This window comes from Mustela lutreola, chromosome 1, assembly GCF_030435805.1.
Source record: "Mustela lutreola isolate mMusLut2 chromosome 1, mMusLut2.pri, whole genome shotgun sequence".
NCBI classification, from domain to species: Eukaryota; Metazoa; Chordata; class Mammalia; order Carnivora; family Mustelidae; genus Mustela; species Mustela lutreola.
Genome location: NC_081290.1, coordinates 109,139,706 through 109,160,100, shown reverse-complemented (window position 1 = coordinate 109,160,100; position 20,395 = coordinate 109,139,706). Strand labels below are relative to the sequence as shown.

At 40.3% G+C, this 20,395-nt stretch overlaps 1 protein-coding gene across 2 annotated transcripts in view; it reads left to right on the top strand.

The window, feature by feature from the left end:
* The first annotated feature begins 6,564 nt into the window (after positions 1-6,564).
* Positions 6,565-20,395, top strand: part of METAP1 (methionyl aminopeptidase 1) — a 66,320-nt gene continuing 52,489 nt past the window's right edge. The window contains exon 1 of one of the 2 annotated variants that reach the window (XM_059172482.1): positions 6,565-6,833. In XM_059172482.1, coding sequence (XP_059028465.1) covers positions 6,720-6,833 — 114 coding nt within the window. In that variant the 5' untranslated portion in view covers positions 6,565-6,719. The remainder of the gene's footprint in view (positions 6,834-20,395) is intronic. The other variant, XM_059172476.1, reaches the window with a different exon arrangement.

The window sequence follows — 20,395 nt, the reverse complement described above, 5'->3', positions numbered from 1 at the left end:
TGGCTGTGCCAATCTGCACTCCCATCACCAGTGTATGAGGGTTCTTCTTCTCCATATCTACGCCAAGACCTGTTACTTCTTGTCTTTTTTATTTCAGCCATTCTAACAGGTGTTAGGAGATATCTCATTGTGTGTGTGGTTTTTTTTTTTTTTTTTTTTTTTTAAAGATTTGGAGCGAGAGTGAGCACAGGCAGAGTGGCAGGCAGAGGCAGAGGAAGAAGCAGGCTCCCTGCCAAGCAAGGAGCTTGATGTGGGACTCGATCCCAGGACACTGGGATCGTGACCTGAGCCGAAGGCAGATGCTTAACCAACTGAGCCACCCAGGTGTCCCCTCATTGTGGTTTTGATTTGCATTCCCTTCATTAGTGATGTTGAGCTTCTTTTCATATGTCTGTTGGCCATCTGTATGTCTTTTTGGAAAAATGTCTTTTCAGATTCTCTGCCTATTTTTAAGTTTTTAAAGAAAATTTCATTTTATTTTATTTTTTAAAGATTTTATTTATTTATTAGATAGAGATCACAAGTAGGCAGAGAGAGGGGGGTGGGAAGCAGGCTCCCAGCCAAGCAGAGAGCCTGATGCAGGGCTCAATCCCAGGACCCTGTGTACATGACCTGAGCTGAAGGCAAAGGCTTAACCTACTGGGCCACCTAGGCACCCCTAAAGAAAATTTTAAAAAAGATTTTACTTATTTATTTGAGAGAGAACATGAGAGAGAGAGAGAGAGAGAGAGAGAGAGAGAGAGAGAAAGCGAGCACATGAGGATGAGCAGGCAGAGAGGGAGAAGCAGGCTCTCCGCTGAGCAGGGACCCCAACACAGGGCTCAATCTCAGGACCCTGAGATCACAACCTGAGCCAAAGGCAGCCGCTCATCCAACTGAGCCATTCAGTGCCCCCTGCCCATTTTTTTTAGTTGGATTTCTTTTTTTTGGTGTTGAGTTGTATAAGTTCTTTATATTTTAGATATTTACGCCTTATCAGGTGTATCGCTTGCCAATATCTTCTCTCATTCAGTAAGCTGCCTTTCTGTTTTGTTGATAATTCCTTTGGTGTGCAGAAGCTTTTTATATTGGCTTAGTCCTAATAGTTAATTTTTGCTTTTGTTTCCCTTGCCTGAGAGATATATCTATAAATATTTTGTAAAGGCTCATGTCCAAGAGAATGCTGCCTATGTTTTCTTTTATATTCAGGTCTCAGATTTTCGTCTTCAGTCCATATTGTGTTTATTTTTGTGTATGGTGTCAGAAAGTGGTCCAGGTTTATTCCTTTGCATGTGACTGTCCAGTTTCCCCAACACCACTTGTTGGAGAGATTGTTTTATCCCCATTGTATATTCTTACCTCCTTTGTCATAGATTAATTAACCATAATGGTATGGATTTATTTCTGGACTTTCTATCCTGTTCCCAATGATCTATTTTTGTGCCAGTACCATATGTCAATTTGATTACTATAGCTTAGTAATGTACCTTGAATTCTGGGATTGCGATATCTCCAGTTCTTTCTCAAGATTGCATTGACTATTCAAGGTCTTTTGTGGTTCTATACAAATTTTAAGATTATTTTAGTTATGTGGAAAATGCTACTGGTATTTTGATAGGAATTGCCTTGAATCCATAGATTTCTTTGGGTAGTATGAACATTTCAATGATGTTAATTTTTCCAATTCATGAACACAGAATATAAAAATATCTTTCCATTTGTTTGTGTTGTCTTCAATTTCTTTCACCAATGTCTTACATTTTTCAGAGTATAGGTCTTTCACCTTCTTGGTTAAGTTTATTCCTAGGTATCTTTTTCTTTTTGGTGCAATTGTTAGATTGTTTTCTTAATTTCTCTTTCTGCTGGTTTGTTATTAGTGTATAGAAATGCTGCAGATTTCTGTAATTAATTTTGTATCTTACAATTTTATTGAATTAATCAGTACTAATAGTTTTTTGGTGGTCTTTGGGGTCTCCTGTATACGTAACATGTCATCTGAAAATAATGAAAGTTTTACTTCTTCCTTACCAATTTAGATGTCTTTTATGTCTTTTTATTGTCTGGTTGCTATAGCTAGGACTTCTAGTACTATGTCAAATAAAAGTGGTAAGCATGGACATCCTTGCTTTGTCCCTGATCTTAGAATAAAGCTCTCAATTTTCTTCCAATTTCTTAGTTGACAATCTATTGTAAAGAAGGGCTTACTTTTGTCCCCCATTTGCTAGTTTATTTATGTATATTTATCAGTATGGGCTCATGGAATACTATTTTTCTTCAGTGTGTTATCATCTGATACTATGATTATTTATTCTAGTGCTCAAATTGTATTCAGTTTGGCCAGTGGGAGATGCTTCAAACTGTCTACTGTGTCCTTTCTACAGTCTCCGTAATTTTTGTGCTCTATCTCATGTGCTGGTAAAATGAGACTTTCCAGACTTGTACTTTCCATGCTCTGGTCCTGGAATGAGCCAGCTCTCCAAAGAGATCTGATTCCTTTTAGTGGAGATCAGTATTTAGAAACAAAGATCTGAAAATTAAGTGCTCATTGGCTATGGGTCCCCTTAGTGGTCAGAATCTCATATACATAAATACACACACATCCATATTACCTATCCATTAATCAAACCTTGAGTTCACATCAATATTTCTAATTCCAATACAACACCACATGATTCATCCTAGCCTTCATTGTTTTCCTACTTGTAACTCCCTCCTCAGACAGTGATAAACTTGGCTCTCATTATCCTTAATTTAGTTACTTACTTGCTATTTTCCCTTTTATGTTCCAAGCCTCTTATCTCCTTGACTGTGCCTTACCTTTGGCCTTCATGGTCCATAGATGATCTTAGTACTGTTTCCTTGCCACAAACTCTGCAGGTTCTGGCCACCTTTTGACCCTGGCTCCAACTCGCCAAGTCCCAGATTAGTGAAGGATTTTAAGCAGGGAAAGGCATGATCAGATTTATCTCTGAGAACAATCAGCTTGATGGCAGGGTAGATTTGATGCATTAAAGGCAGTTAAGAAATCACTGTAATAGTCTGAGCAAAGGCTTAAAATGGCCTAAATTAAAGCTGCAGCCATAAGAATAGAGAGCACACATTAAAAAAAAAATATTTAGAGGATAAAATCTACAGGACTGATCAATTCATTTAATGGGGGGATAAGCAAGAGAAGGGGCCCAATTTTTAACTTGTGAGGCAAGTGGGTAGAGGATGTCACCAAGCAAGACAGGGGAGTAAGGAGAAAAAGCGGATGTAAAGGGCAAAAGTGGGTAAATAGAAGATAATTGTTTCTTTTTGGCCATGCTGGATTTGAGATGTCCATGGACATTAGAAATATAGTAGCTAGTTGGACGGATGGCTTTGGGCATGTGCTTAGACATGATCTCAAAAGTGCTCTCTGCCCGGAAGTCCCAGGAAACAAGTGCCTTCAAGGCCAAAGGACTCTTTATCATTTATCAGTGCCAAATTCTGAGATTCTCAAGTCCACTCTTTGTCCTCAAAGTGGGTTGGCTGAACTTTGCACACAGGAATTAAAACAAAAACAGGATGTCCAATGGGGACTTTGAGTTAAAATCTCAGAAGGAAGAGAGGAATAAAACTGGGACTCTGACATAATTTTGTAAAGATCTTCCATTTTGTCACTTTTTTATGCTTAAAAAAGAGGGGTTTGCATGATTATAAGAATAGTCAGAAGGATGGTCTTAGGAAGTTTATCTCACTGAACAGCTGGTTTTGTGGAAGGTGAGGAGGACCATGGAAGGAGAAGTTAATGGCAAGGCTAACTAATTATCACTTATGGGGTTCCTAAGCACTTCACAAAATCTACTCAATGCAATTATCATAAAACTCAATGGGTAGTTACACTGGCCGGTATTTTTCAGATATGGAAAATAAGGTTAAAAAGTTTCTCACGGAAACAGGACTAAGGAGGGAGAGTTGGAGGTAGAGGTTTCAACCCAGGTCTGCCTATCTTAATGCAACCTTCTGTGTTCTTAATTGTCCCACAGCATCGTTTCCTGAAGGTATGAGGATACAGCATCCTCCAGAACAAAGAGCCGGCAAAAGCAGAGACTTTTCAGGCTCTTCCTGGTTGAGAAGAACCCTGAGGGCCTTTTGGACTAGAATTATCAATAATTCCTGTTCCTCTATTTGATTAGCTTAATCTGAACACAACCCATCAGGGGACAACAAATTGGAATTCCTCCAGATTTGATGGAGAAAGATTGCAAGAGATCTAACCATACTACAAGATAGAAGGGGATGCTGTAAAACTCACAACCCATAAGACATGATGGTCTCAAAAACAGAAAGAGCTTTCATGTAGAAAAGGAATAGAATTTAGTGTTTCTCCTAAATCTAAGATTAATCCATGGCATAATATTATGTGAAAATGTAGAATAAAAATTTTTATCAATAACAGCAAATATGTAATCACTGAATATGCATGTGGATAAGGACCGAAGGTGATGTAGGAAAGACGTGTCAGGTAGACACTTAACCGACTGTGCCACACTGGCACCTCTTATATACACTTTTTAAAGGAAAACTTGACAAATCATATTATAAAAAATAAATAGTGACAACCCTTTGATGTAGTAGTTCCACTTTTAAGAATATATCTTTCAGGCACCTGGGTAGCTCACTCAGTTAAGCATTCCACTCTTGGTCTCAGCTTGGGCCATGGTCTGGGGTTGTGAGTTTGAGCCCCATGTTGGGCTCCATGCTAGGTGTAGAGCCTACTCAAAAAAAACCCCAAAAAACAAAAAACCAAAAAAACATATATCCTAAGTAAATAAGGATGTACACAAAGTTCTAGCTAAAAGGGTATTCACTGAGGGGCGCCTGGGTAGCTCAGTGGGTTAAGGCCTCTGCCTTCAGCTCAGGTCATGATCCCAGGGTCCTGGGATCGAGCCCCGTGTCGGGCTCTCTACTTGGCAGGGAGTCTGCTTCCTCCTTTCTCTGCCTACCTGTGATCTCTGTCAAATAAATAAATAAAATCTTAAAAAAAAAAATAAGAGAGTATTTTACTGAAGCCTTGCTTATAATATGTAACAATTACAAATAACTTACATGCTTATTACTAGTGAACGTGGTTCAGTAAACTATCCATATAATAGAATATCATGCAGATGTTAAAATTATGTGGTAAATTTTATTTATTAAGTCAATAATTTAATGGTTTAATGATAATTAAATCAATAACAAAACATACTGTATTTAATGACAATAAAGGAGTTCAAAATGTAATAACTGAGGAAAGCAATTAACTAAAGATTCTGCATGGTTTTAAATTTAAAATTTTTTTAACAAAAAAATATTTTTGTTAAAAAATATATATACCTATACACATATGTAGCATATATATATATATATATGCATCTATACACACATATATTTAGTGGTTGATATCTTTTTGCTCAGGGCTTACTTTTTAAAGTGTTTTGGGGGGCACCGGTGGCTCAGTCCATTAAGTACCTGTCTGCCTTCCGCTCAGATTGTGATCCCAGGGTCCTGGGTTGAGTCCTGAATCCAGTTCCCTGCTCAGCAGAGAGCCTGCTTCTCTCCCTCTCCCTCTGCGCGCACCTCCCCACTCTCTCCTCTCAAATAAATAAAATCTTTTTAAAAAGGTGTTTGATTTTATTATTATTTGTACTGCTTACACATCAAAACTTATTAAAAATAAAAGTGACATGTTTTTCTCCTCTATTAAATGTGTTAAATTAAAAAATACAGATTAGATAACACGAAGGTCACAATACTTAGTTGATGATCAACAAGTATTAGTCCCTCTCCGTTCCCTAGTGACAGATATTCAAGCACAAGTTCGAAAATGGCAGATCTGGGATGTAGTTGAAGAGATCTGGGCAACAAGTTGCGTCACAAGAGCACTAAACCTCCTTTCAACCCCGATGATTCAAGATTAATACAATTCTTCCCTACTCACCTTTTAAATAACCGACTGGGATAACACCAAATTGTTTTATTGAATATCTAGTAGTTGCGGTGTTACTATTACTAGCATTGTACATTGTGAATGGGGGTGTGTACATGAAGAAAATCAGGCACGAGGGAGGGTTGATGCAAATCTCGGCCCATCTCCTGACAGCTCTCTGGCTCCCCTTTTTGTGAATGACTGAATGGTGGTCCTTAGGCCTCAGAGCAGGCAGTATCCGTGAGAAACGGAACTTTAAAAAATGAATTACTTTCCTTTTCCAAGAAGCTGCCGGGTGACCAACGCAGAGGAGCGGGGCGCCCTTTCCAACCTCTTGCGAGTGTGGGGGACATTCAAGACCCCGCGATCCAGTAAGGCAGGACCAGAGCGCTGTCTCTCTAGATACACGCGGCGCAAGACATGAGGGCCCCTTCCCGCCGGCAGCACCTGGCCTTCCCTGACCAGGGCCAGGGGTTCGCTCTCGCCCGGGACAAGCGTGAGACCACGCGGAGCCGGCGGAGGTCTCCGCCACGATCCCTCGCAGCCCCCACGTGCGCGCCTGGCGCCGGGAGGCGGGGGCCGCCGGCGGGGGCGGGGCGAACGCCGCGGGGCGGGGCGCCAGTTGCGCGCGCGGGGCAGGGGCGGGGCGCGCAGCGTGGTCTGGGCCGGCCCGGCGCTCCTCCTGCTTCCGCGCCCAGGCCCCGCGGGCCGAGCTCCTCCCCTGGCTCGGCCTCTGTCCCCTCCTCTGCCCTCTCTCCTCCTCCTCCTCTTCCTCGGTGAGGCGCTCCTCGAGCAGCCAGGCAGCATGGCGGCCGTGGAGACGCGCGTGTGCGAGACGGACGGCTGCAGCAGCGAGGCCAAGCTCCAGTGTCCCACCTGCATCAAGCTGGGCATCCAGGGCTCGTACTTCTGCTCCCAGGTAGACGCCTGCTCCCCCGCGACGCCGCTGCGGCCGGCGGACTTCCTCCGCTCTCCGTCTGCCCTCGCGGCCGGTTGGGACGCGCTCCTCCTCTTTCACCCCCCGGGCGCGCCGGCCGCGCTCTCTCCTCCCCCAGCCACTGTCGCCGCCGCCCCCTCCCTCCTCCGGGGATCTTGGGCCCCTCCGACGCGGGCGCGGTCTGCCAGCGGCCATGTGGGCTGGGGGCGGAAGCGGACTTGTCCCGGGCAGCCCGGCGGTTCTAGGGCGCCGCGTTGAGGGGCGGCTTCCCGCAGCGCATCCTCTGTCCTTGCTGGGACTGTCAGGTGTGCGGGCTACCCGAGACAGGTGGGGACGCCCCGGGGAGGGGGCAGCCTCAGCCGTGCGTATCCCCACAGCCGCAGCTCCCGGCAGCACTCTGGTCGTGGTCGCGGGTCGTCGCGGGGCCGGGTAGTCGGTCACTCTGGTCCCGGCGGGATTGGGGGTCGGAAGAGACCCGTTGGGGTTTTGAGGAGTGGGTTGCCTGGGGTCGCAGAAAAGGAGGAACGCTAGCTCCAGCCCCGCCTCTCTCCTTGTGTTTGACTACCGCGCTTTGACACTTCAGCAACTTTGGGCTTGGGGATAGATAGGGGTCTGTAATTCCTTCGTTTGTTTTGGCATCCAAATTTATTAATTTAGAAAACTGTAAGTTAGCGCTATGAGTCACGGTTCTCATTTACAGAATTTGCCACTGAGTGAAAAAGTCAGTTCCATTAAGGGTTATGCTTTAAGGCATGGTGTATTTTAATAAGTTTTGTGCAGTGGAGCAAACCCAGCACTGAATGGGGTCCTGACTGAAACGTGTGCTAGTGTTTATGTTTACTGAAAAGCACTCGTGTTCCGGTTGCATTTAGACACTCAGAGTCGGTAGGGCCACAGTGGTATGGCTCTTAGTTCCAGTCCAGGTCTGTTGAAGAGAGATGCGTGAAAGTTCATGTATTAAATTAGCAGCGTTCTGTGGGGAGAAGAGCATGAACAAAGAGTCTGAAGGCCTGGTCAGGGCTCTGCCTTTGCCAAGTACTGTGCAATCTTGAACTAGCCAAGTTACCTAACCTTTCTGAGCGCCACTCCTACCACTGTGCAGAGGGGAAGATGATACTCTTACTTACATATTTCTCAAGGTTGTTCTGGAGCTCAAATTATCCAGTGAATGTGAAATGCTGGTAAGACGTGAAGCATTATTTTCTTCTTTTAAAGGCTGTTTGAACACTGCCATATGAAAAATATAAATGATTTGGAATGAAAACAAGTAAGAATAGTATATACAAGTAATATGAATATTTTAAATATAAAGTATGTAAATATAAAGACATGTAAAATACAAGTAAAACCTTCAGGCCACACGACTTGTACATAAACTATTCTAAGAGATCCTGGCTATGTTGTATAGGTCTTGTTTTTAGATAGGATATGATCCTTGACCTTGTTAGTATCATTTGGAAAAAGTTGCACATGAGAAGTGTTGCTCTTTCTAAAAATAGCATTGGGACTACTCAGCATGCTAAACGTGGTATGAGTCTTTTTGTTTCTTTGAAATAATTTTCAAATTTTTAATTTGTTGAAGGCTATGTGGGACCTGGATTTAAAACAAAAAACCCAATAATTTGCTTTTGGAAATTGTGTACCATGAGTGGAATAATGTGGTTTACCTTCAGTTTAAAGTTAGGTTGCATTTTGTAATGCTGAATGAGTTAATACGTACAGACACTTACATGTTGAGATTTTGACTGTGAAACCATATTCATCAGGCATAGGTGATACTCTCTTAGGCATGGTATTATTCAGTAGAAAGAACATTGTCTCCTTAGGATTTGTGGAAAAATGCCAACATATTCGTGAAAACATGACATAAGCCTTCTCCTGTTCTGATCATCTTCAGTGGTCTGTCTTCTGTCTGCCTGCTTCTCTGATCCCCAGCCTGGCTGTCTGGCCAGCTTATGTGGGAACAATCTGAGAACAAAACTATAAGAGGCAATAACAGAGGTAAGCCTTTCCCAGTTACTTACTCACAACACCTTGATTTCCTATAGGTATTTTAGACAATCAGTAGTTATCTCATTTATTTTCTTATTTATCTGTTTTTTAATCACAAGGTGAGGTTTGTGAACAAGCTATCTTGTTCACTGCCCCCTGGTTTCTCAGTACAATGCTATGCATGCAGTAGGTGGGCATAGAATGTTTGCGTCAATGATAAATGCATCACAAGGCTGAATAAAGAGGTATATGCTACATTTGGATCATGACTCCATCATTTACTAGCTGCATGATTTTAGGCAAATAACTTGACTTTCTGTTTGATATTACATCCAGTGGGCCCATGGATAGTACAGGATTTTGGTGTAAATTCTAAGTGTATGTAAAACACTTCACACATTAGTAAATTTAATCAATGTTAGGTCTTCTTGTTTAAACATTTTTAAAAAACATTTATTTATTAGAGTACACACTTGCAGGGGGAGGGGTGTTGGAGGACAGGGAGAGAATCTCAAGCAGACTCCTCCCTCCTCAACTGAGGGGGGAACCCATCGCCCAGCCCAGTCTCAGGACACTGAAATCATCACCAGAGCCAAAATCAAGAGTTGTATGCCCAACCGACTGAGCCACCCAGGCACCTGTCAATGTTAAGGTCTTTGTAGTATTATGCTGTGTTTCATGCTTAAGGTACAAAAATATTTTTATCTAAGATGCTTAATTTATTTTTTGAGGGGTTTTTTTTTTGTAATCTCTGCATCTAATGTGGGGCTCGAACTCACAACCCTGAGATCAGGAGTCGCATGCTTTTCTGACTTAGCCAGCTAGGGGCCCCTAAGATGTTTAATTTTAAGAAAAGCTTTGGCTCTTTATATGAATAAAATCCCTTTTACTTGAAAATTGAGCTTTTCTGATGTTTGATGGCATTTCCTTATAGAAGTGTTCATTCTTATTTAATAGTGGTTTACTAATTTTAATAGTAGTGTAATAGTTTATGCCTAGTTCCTAGGAGTCTGTAAAAATATTTTGAGGGTGGAGGCTGTGCTTTACATATTTTCATTTTCTCTACCTTGTACACTGAAGGCATTCAGGTTTTTTTTTTTTTTTAGGCGTTCAGTTTCTTAACGAAAAGAGGTCATTGGGCCTGACAAGGAAAGCAAAGAGCATTCAAGCCCTTAGTAAATAGCTCAGGGCAGATGCTACCTTGTCTGTAGTTCAAGGATCAGCTGAGGACCTGAGTGATTTGTAACCATTTATAAGATGTAAGAACTTTAAAGAGTATAGTATGAGTGGAAGGAGACTGGGTTAATAGTCTGACCTGGAGTTAAATCTTTACTACCATGTCCTTGGCCAAGTTCTCTCTTAAATTTGTAGTAGAGGGCTAATGGTGTATCCTCTTCATGGAATTGATGGGAAGGTGAATAAGAGAGCATGCAAAATACTTGGCACAGTGTTCAGTGAGTGGTTTTATTATGCATGTAGTTTCATGTCTAATACTATTACACCTAGTCATAAGGAAGGTTTTTTGTTTTTTTTTGTTTTTTTAAGATTTTTAAAAATTTATTTGCCAGAGAGGGGGAGAGAGCATGCATGAGAGCGCACAAGCAGGGGGAGCAGCAGGCAGAGTGAGAAGCAGTCTCCCCTCAGAGCAAGGAGCCAGATGTAAGACTCAATCTCAGGACCCTGGGATTGTGACCTTAGCTGAAGGCAGATACTTAATCGACTGAGCCACCCAGATGTCCCAATTAGAAGGAAGGCTTAAAAATGTGTAAGGAGAAAACAATTTTTGTTTCTCCATAATAGCTTTTGAAAAATAAAATTATAAAGGATAGTATATTAGTAACACCCAAGGAAATCAAACAACTAGAAAAAATGTAATAAAAGCAATGAAATAAAATATAATGAAATGTAATAAAATGAAATGTAATAAATGAAATGTAATAAAAGCAATGAAAGATCTCTACACTAAAAACATACATATCATTGCTGAGAGAAATTAAAAGCTAGGAATGGAGGTACATATAGGTATACATATAGAGGTATATGCGCACACACACACACACACACAAACATATATGTACACCTATTTCATTTTTTTTAAAAGATTTTTTATTTATTCATTTGACAGAGATCACAAGTAGGCAGAGAGGCAGGCAGAGAGAGAGAGGAGGAAGCAGGCTCCCTCCCGAAGGCAGAGGCTTTAACCCACTGAGCCACCCAGGCGCCCTTATACACCTGTTTTATTGTGCTTGCTTTATTGGGCTTTACGCATACTGTGGTTTTTACAGATTGGAGGTTTGGGACAATCCTGTGTCAAGCAAGTCTCTTAGCCCCATTTTTCTTTCTTTCTTTTCCATTTTTCTAATTGTTTCTGTCACATTTTAGTAATTCTCCCAGTATTTAGAACTTTTTCTTTTCTTTTCTTTTTTAAGTATTTTAGTTTGAGAATAGTTGACACACAATGTTACGTTAGTTTTAGGTGTACAACATAGTGATTCAGTATGTCTCTACCTCCTGCTGTGCTCACCACAAGTGTACTACTGTTTGTCACTATACAACACTATTATAATATCATTGACTATATGTCCTATGCTGTGCTTTCTATTCCTGTGACTTGTTCTGAAACTGGAAGCCTCTGTCTCCCACTCCCCTTCACTCATTTTGCCTCCCCCCCCCCCCCCCCGACTCCTGCTTCCATCGGCTTATGAACATTTTGAACACATTCTTGGAGTAGATTCTTTCAAAGGAACAGTAGCAAGGTAAGGTGATTTGGGTCTCCAGGAGGAAAGTGCGTAGCTGGGCATCTTGGGAGTTGGATTTGGAAACTGAGGAAGGGATTGCCCTTCCAACATGTAGCAACTTTGAAATGTCACTGTACCCTCTGAAACTCTTGTCCTTCCATAACAAAGTTCCTTCCTAATAATGCAGCATGTTTCTGGAACTCCTCTTCATCACTGATGGAGATACTACCATATTATACTTTGTATTTATAAAGATTATCTTTAAATTCCTCACATTATCTCATACCATCCCTAGGTACTGCTGTAAGTTAGGTGGTTGGGTACAACTGTCATAGCTTCTTATAAAGCTCATTGATTTTACAAAAGACCAATGTTGGTTTGAGGACATTGTGGTGGTCAGTGGAGATATCCTTTTATTGACATGCTTATATTATAAACAGTTATGCTGGGGTTTTGGCACGAGTTATGTTTATATTCCAGTAGAACTTTTAAAAAGCAAGTATCATTTGATTGGTAGGTAATCGAAAATTGAAGAAGTCTTTATTTAACTCAGTTTTTTTTTTTTTTTTTTTTTTTAAAGAGATTGAAGGGCTGGTAGAAGTAGGTGTGATCTTATATTGTTCATACAGTTTGTAGATAGAAATTTTAGTCATTTTTTGGGGGGTGAATCTTTTTCATACAAAATTTTTATTTTCTTATTTTTGTTTTTTTTTAAAGTTTTATTTATTTGTCAGAGAGGGAGAGAGAGAGAGAGAGAGCAAGCACAAGCAGGGGGAGTGGCAGGGAGAGGGAGAAGCAGGCTTCTCGCTTAGCAAGGAGGACTCTGGGATCATGACCTGAGCAGAAAGCAGATGCTTAACCGTGCCACCCTGGCATCCCAACATACAAAATTTTTAGTTATTAGTAAATTTGGTAGGAGTTGATGTAATAGACACATATGCACATAGCTAAGCACATACTTAGCTCTAGATGTTAGAAGAGAGAAGCAATAGCATGGTAACTCCTGTACTAATAAGGAATTGTCCCCGGTATTGATAGCAAACCCATTTAGTAGATGTACTATAGTTAGGCATACTCCATAGAGCAACCATTTTAAATCTCTGCATAGTAAAGTTTTAATGTAATGGAGTATAAATACAATTATTATCCTTCCTAGTTGATTGTGAACCTCTCCGGATCTCCTGTTTTAACATGAGGCATTTGCTTATTCATGCTTGGGCAGGTAGTACTCCTAGCTCAACAGTTATGTGTTTTTATTTCGATTTCTTTGATTGGTATCAGTCTTGTGTCTGACTTTGAATAAAGAGCAATTCAGCATATTCTGTAAGCTAGGTCTTTTTCGCTATGTGTTTGGCAGCTGTAGTTGAACCTGGTAGAAGGACCCTGTGATACTTCCCTTAAATTATACATCGCACACAAGTTCTCTTCTTGTAGCACTGTTCACAGTGGCTAAGTCGTGGAAACAACCAGAATGTCCATGGATGGGTGAATGGATAAATAATTTGTGGTATATACACACAGTAGAATACAACATAGCCTTAAAAAGAAGGAAATTCTGCAGTATGCCACATTGTGCTACCTAAAATAAGCCAGTTTCAGAAAGACACTGGATGATTGCACTTACATGAGGTATCTAAAACACTTGAGTTCATGGAATCGAAGAATGTAATGGTGGCTGCCAGGGACTGGGAGGAGGGAGAAATGGGGAGCGCTCATCAGTGGGCTCAGAGTTTGAGTCACACAAGATGAATAGGCTCTAGACATCTGCTATTCAGCATTGTACCTACAACAAGGAAAACTACATTGACACTTAAATTTGTTAAGAGGGTAGATTTCATGTTAAAGTGTTCTTACATTAAAAAAAGGTTCTGTTTTATTGCAAGGTTCTTTAGGGACTTCTAATGATACAACCCCTGTGCCATGTCTGATGGAAAGCATTCCTAAAATCCTGTCAGCTGGGGTCTGCTCGTGTGGCATTATTTGGGTCAGGCTCAGACTTCTAGTGGTTAGGGTATAAAAGATAAATGAAATTGTGATGTTAGGACTTTCCTTATGGTCATAAAGTAAGAGGAAACAGACTTCTTCATATTATGAACCTGTATTTAATGATTCTACCTTGATAAAAGGTCAAAAGAGCAAACTTAGTGTCAGATTCTGAAGGCTACTTTATCTTTTTTGTCAAGCTGTGAGCTTAAATCATTGAGTAAAATAGGTAACTGTAGGTGCCATTACATAGAGCATGGCTTTTGTTTTTTTCCTCAAATGGGGCATGGCTTCTTGGGTTGGGGATTTATTTTATTCCTTATTATTTTCCTAATTGGCACTACTGATAGGTTTGACTATTTGAATACTGATAGCTTTGCATTGTTCACTACTAAATAAATGCAGAGAAATTTAAGTGCAGTTATTATGTGAATAATTTAGTATTGTTTTTGAATTGAGGTTTTATGTACCTTAAAGTCAGTTAGTTATTAATTTCTTTTACTCAGTTATTATTAGATTTTGAGTAGAATAAAAAACTAATAGTGAATCATTAATAGAATCTAAAACAAAAATGATACAATAAATGCTTCACACAAGAGGAACTACTTATCCCGAATTTTGTGTTTATCATTCATTTGCTTTTCCACGTTTGATTCCTTAGATAATGCATTATTTACTTTCGATGTTTTTGAAACGTTTATAAATGAAATCTCTGCTAGTATTGTTATGCAACTTGTTATCTTTAACATGGTTTTGAGATTCATTCATGTGTATAGCTCTAGTTCATTCATTTTTCATTGCTCTGTGGTATTCCAGTGAATCTATATATCATAGTTCATTCATTTCTTTGTTAATGGAAATTTGGGTTGTTCCAGGTTTTTGTTCTTGTATAGTGCTGCTTTAAATATTCTTTTTTATTTTTTTTAAAAGATTTTATTTATTTATTTGAGAGAGAGACAGTGAGAGAGAGCATGAAAGGGGCGAAGGTCAGAGGGAGTTCCCCATGGAGCAGGGAGCCCAATGCGGAACTTGATCCCAGGACCCTGGGATCATGACCTGAGCTGAAGGCAGTCGCTTAACCAACTGAGCCACCCAGGTGCCCCTGCTTTAAATATTCTTAAGCCTAATTCCTGGTGCCTGTGTGCAAGAGTTTCTCCTGGGTATACACCCATCAGAAACATTCTTTAGTAATAGGATATATATGTGGTCAGCTTTGTTTTGGTGGTGCCAAATTGTTTTCCAACATGATTATACTTATACTTCTGTCATCAAAAGCTTTGTATTGTTCCATATCCTAGCTAAGACTTTAAATTAACAGACATTTTGATTTTTATCAAAGTGGTCTTTTATGTTATTTATGAATAACAACATCTGTTGGGCTATTTATATATTTGTAAACCTGCGAAAATCTAAGTGTCCTTGAGGGACTTAAGGTTACTTGTACAGACAGGAAGTACTTTAAAAAAAGATAAGTGATTGAATCAGGATGTTGTGCACCTGAAACTAATATTATATGTGAAGTTTGCTTTATTTAAGAAAAAAATAAATCACGAGGTGGTGCTAAGGGAAAGAGACCAGGAGTTATTTTTCCCCTTACTTATTTTACAACTTCATTAAGTTTCCCTAGCTTTTTATTGTGAAGAATTTCAAACATACAGAAAAGTTTAAAGAAGAATATTAATAACTAATTGCAGTATATTCATCACCTAAATTAACATTTTGTCCTGTTTGCTTTATTTGTGTCTGCTTGTATGTGTATTGCATTTGTGTATTTGTTGAAACGTTTGAAAGTCACAGACACCATGACACCACACCTGTTAATTATTCAGCATGCCTCTTTTAATGACAAGGACATTCTTCTTTCTTGTTTACAGTGCCATGATTACATTTAAGAAAATGGACAGGAATTCCCTAACATCATCTAATAGTCAATCCTATTCAGATTTCCCAGTTATCCCCTAGGCATCTTTAATAGTTGCATTTTTTGCTTTTTGTTATATTTTAAAATTAAGATCTTATAGGAGCTCACAAGTAGCATTTGCTTGTCATGTCTGTCAGTCTCTTGATTTAGAAGAGTCCTTTCATCTTTATTTCATGATGCTGACTTTTTAAAAGAGATTAGTCAGTTGTCTTGTAGCACGTCACATATTCTTGATTATCTCATTATTTCCTCAACATCACATATTCTTGATTAACTCCTTATTTCCTTGTAGTGTCTTTAAGTTGTTCTTTTATCCACTGTATTTTCCTTCAGCCAAATATTAGGTCCAAAGGCCTAACTAGAATTTGTTGAGATTCACTTGAGAAGACTCCTAGGTGATCCTGCATGCCTTGTATTTTATCACATTAGGAGACACAGAATGCCTGGCTGTTCCACTCCAAAATTTGACATTTGGTTAGAGAGGTTGCTGCCAGATTACCACTGTAAACATGTATTTTTCACTTTGCAGTGACTGTGTAATCTGTAGGGTGATACTCTGGCATGATGAGACTATGCTTTTCTTCATGATCTTTCTCCAAGTGGTTTTAGTATCCATGATGGTCGTTGCCTGATAATTATTTCAGTAAGGGTTTGCACATAGTGATTCCCCTTCCAACCCCGTTCTGTCATTTACTGTCTGATTTTTTTTCCCCCTCTAAGGAGGTTCTTCCTCATCAACTGGTTAATAAAAACTGTGTTCTCCCTAAAAATGGTAAGATTCCTACTTAGAAGACATGTAATGGTAATATATTGGTCACTTCCTGGGATCACAAATGTTTGTTGTAGTTTCCCCATTTTTCAGTATAGGGTCCTTTGGATTTTTCCCCCCTCCATTCCCCTGCCCCGAGAGAGAGAAAGAGAGGCTTGCGAGTGCAGGGGGTAGGGGCAGAAGGAGAGGGAGAGAGAATCCCAACCAGACTCCATGGTCAGCTGGAAGTGGAGCTCAATCTCATGACCCTGAGATCACATCCCTAGGCAAAATCAAGAGTCAGGTACTTAACTGACTGAGCCACCCAGGTGCCCCTGCCTTCATTAAACATTAAAATAAGTTGCAATCCTTATTCTTTTGGATGTTCAAATTGTCTCATTTTTCAGTGATAACCATTTTCAGAGTGGTTTCTATATCCTTTTGACCCTCCTGCATTAGTCTCTGATTGTTTCCTGGCCTTCTGGTGCAAGACAAATCAGATTTACCTTGTAATTTCCCTATCCCAGATCTGGAATCAGTCCTATCTCTAAGGAGCTGTTGTTTCTTTCTTTTTTTTTTTTTTTTTAAAGATTTTATTTATTTATTTGACAGACAGAGATCTTGACAAGTAGGCAGAGAAGCAGTCAGAGAGAGAGGAAGGGAAGCAGGCCCCCTGCTGAGCAGAGAGCCCGATGTGGGACTCGATCCCAGGACCCTGAGATCATGACCTGAGCCAAAGGCAGCAGCTTGACCCACTGAGCCACCCAGGCACCTGGAGCTGTTGTTTCTGATAGGAAAGTCTGTAGAACTCTAGATGTTGGTGCTAAGTATATTTTATGCCCCTGGAGTGCACTTGCCTGTAGGAGAAGGAGTAGTAACATCTTCAAGGAACTTTGCTGATGGCTCTATGAGGAACTCAGATAAAACCTCTGTAGGGCAGTTTTTTCAAAGCAGCATACTAAATTGGTGAAAAATGGTATAGGTAAGGCCTTCAGGAAGGCCTCCTGAAGAAGGTGAGTTAAGAACTCGATTTTGATAAATTACAAAAATAACTAAAAGTGGAAGGGTAAATCAGAAAGTGCTCATTAGAGCATAGGAGAGGATATTCCAGGGGAAGGATAGCTTACAGAAGTAGAGAAGCCAGCTGAAACAGCGTGTTACAGTAAATAGAGTAGCTTTACTGTAGTGGAGGGTCTGAGTCCAGAGATATATAAGTAAATAAAGTCATTGATAGTAGGTATAGAGACTTTGCTGTTACATTAAGTATACTTTTTGAAAGTATCAGTATCTCCTTTTGCTTTTCATTATAAAAAGCAGTACATAATCTTTTCATAAATATAATAGAAGTGTATGAAATGAAAGTCCATCATGATCAGAAAGAATCTAAGAGAATGTTTATAATTTGGTTCATTATCTTTCCAAACTTTTGTGTAGGTATTGCATAGAGGTTAAGAGCATGAATAGTGTCTCAAGAGGGTCTGTATTTAGAACTTGGCTTTGTGGGGTGCTTGGGTGGCCCACTTGGTTAAGCAGCCAACTCTGAATTTTGGCTCAGGTCGTGATCCCAGGATCCTGGGATGGAGTCCCACATTGGGCTTTGTGCTCAATGGGGTGTCTACTTGAGGATTCTCTTTCTCTCCCTCTTTTGCTGTCCACACCTCCCCCCTACCCCTGGCCCGTGTGCTTGTGCAGGTGCACATGCTCTCTGTCTCTAAAATAAATAAATCTTCAGGGGCACCTAGGGGACTCAGACAGTTATGTGTTTGCCTTCTGTTCAGGTCATGAGCTGGGAATCCTGGGATTGAGCCCCACTTTGGGCTCCCTGGAGTCTGCTCACTTTCCCTCTGCTCTCCACCCCCTCTCCAGTTTGTGCTTGCTCTCTCTCAAATAAATAAAAAACTTAAAAAGAAAAAAAAAAAAAAACCCTGCAAACCAAAACAAAGAAACCCTGGTTTTGTGTTTTTTGGACATGCTAAGTAACTTGTCTATGTCTCAGTTTTCTCATCTGTAAAATGGGATTGGTAATAGCATTGACCTCTTATAGTTGTTGTAGGATTAACAGCATTAATATATAGTAACTGCCTAAGTCAGAGTTTGGCATATAGTATGCACTCAAATGTTAGCTGTTTTTATTTTTTCAAAACAAAAATTGGATCATTGCTCTTACATATATCTATACAGTTTTATAGCTTAACTTTTTAAAAAAGTGTGTCTTTTTTATTGTGGTAAAAAAAGACTTTAGGACCTTAACCGTTTTTAAGTGTACAGTTTCAGTATTAAGTGTATTTACATTGTTGTGGAAGAGATCTCCTGAAATTTTTCCTTTTGCACAATTGAAACCCATTAAACAAGAATTCTCTTTTAGTCCCTTTTCCCAGCCTGATAACCACCATTCTGCTTTCTGTATCTATGAATTTGACTATTTTAGATACCTTATACTAGTGGAATCATATAGTATTTGTCTTTTTGTGACTGGCTTCTTTCCTTTTCTTTCCTAAGGTTTTATTTATTTATTTGACAGAGAGAGAGAGAGAGAGAGAGAGAGAGACAGACAGACACCACGCACGCTCACAAGCAGGGGTAGGGAGTGGAACAGGGAGAAGCAGGCTCCCAGCTGAGCAGAGGCCCAACTCTGGCTTGATTCCAGGACCCAGGGATCATGACCGGAGCTGAAGTCTCCACTGATTAACTGCAGGTACCCCTGCAACTGGCTTATTTCACTTACCATAATGTCCTCAAGGTTCATCCATGGTATAGCATGTGACAGGATTTCCTTCCAATTTAAGGTTGCAGAGTATTCCATTGTATGTAGGTACCACATTTTGTTTATCTGTTCATCCTTTGATGGGCATTTGCGTTGCTCTCATCTCTTGGCTTTTGTGAACAATGCTGCTTAGGAACATGGTGCAGTTGTCTCTTTGGCCCTGCTTTCTGTTCTTTTGGCTATATATCCTGAAGATGGATTGCTGGATCATTAACTAGTTCTATTTTAATTTTTTGAGGAACCATCATACTGTTTTCCACAGTATCTGTGTTATTCCACTATGGTTTTACACAGTAGTTTATGGTCCCACCAACAGTGCGCAAGGATTCCAGCTTCTCTAGATCCCTGCCAATGCTTGTTTTTTAATTTTTTTAATTTTTATTTTATTTTTTTATTTTTTAATTTTTTTTAAAGATTTTATTTATTTATTTGTCAGAGAGAGAGCGAGAGTGAGCACAGGCAGACAGAGTAGAAGGCAGAGTCAGAGGGAGAGGGAGAAGCAGGCTCCCTGCGGAGCAAGGAGCCTGATGTGGGACTCGATCCCAGGACGCTGGGATCATGACCTGAGCCGAAGGCAGCTGCTTAACCAACTGAGCCACCCAGGCGTCCCTAATTTTTATTTTTTTAAAAATAGCTATCTTTGTGGATATGAGGTGATCTCATATTGGGTTTTGATTTATATTTTTCTGATGACTAGTGGTATTTAGTATCTTTCAGCTGCTTGTGGCCTTTTATTTAATCATTCTTGGTGAAATGTCTATTGACATTTCTTAATCCAGTTATTTGATTTTTTTCTAGTTGTGTTGTAGGTTTCTTTGTATATTCTGAATATTAACCGACTAATACATTCTGGATATTAACCATAATATTATCAGGTACATGACTTGTCGATCTCTTCCATTCCATAGGTTACCTCTTCACTGTCAGTTGTGTCCTTTAATGAACGAAAGTCTTAGTGTTTGGGGTACCTGGGTGGTTAAGTGTCTGCCTGTGGCTTGCGTCATGATCCCAGGGTGTTGGGCTCAAGCCGCACGTTGGGCTCCCTGCTCAGTGAGGAGGCTGCTTCTCCCTCTCCCTCTGCCCCTCCTGCTCATGCTCTCTCTCTCTCTCTCTCTCATATAAATAAAAATCTTAAAAGTCCTTTTTTTTTTTTTTTAAGATTTTATTTATTTATTTGACAGACGGAGATCACAAGCAGGCAGAGAAGCAGGCAGAGAGAGAGGAGGAAGCAGGCTCCCTGCTGAGCAGAGAGCCCGATGTGGGGCTCCATCCCAGGACTCTGGGATCACGACCTGAGCTGAGGCAGCGGCTTAACCCACTGAGCCACCCAGGCGTCCCAAAAATCTTAAAAGTCTTAATGGTTTGATGTAGTCCCACTTTATTTTTGCTTTTGTTACC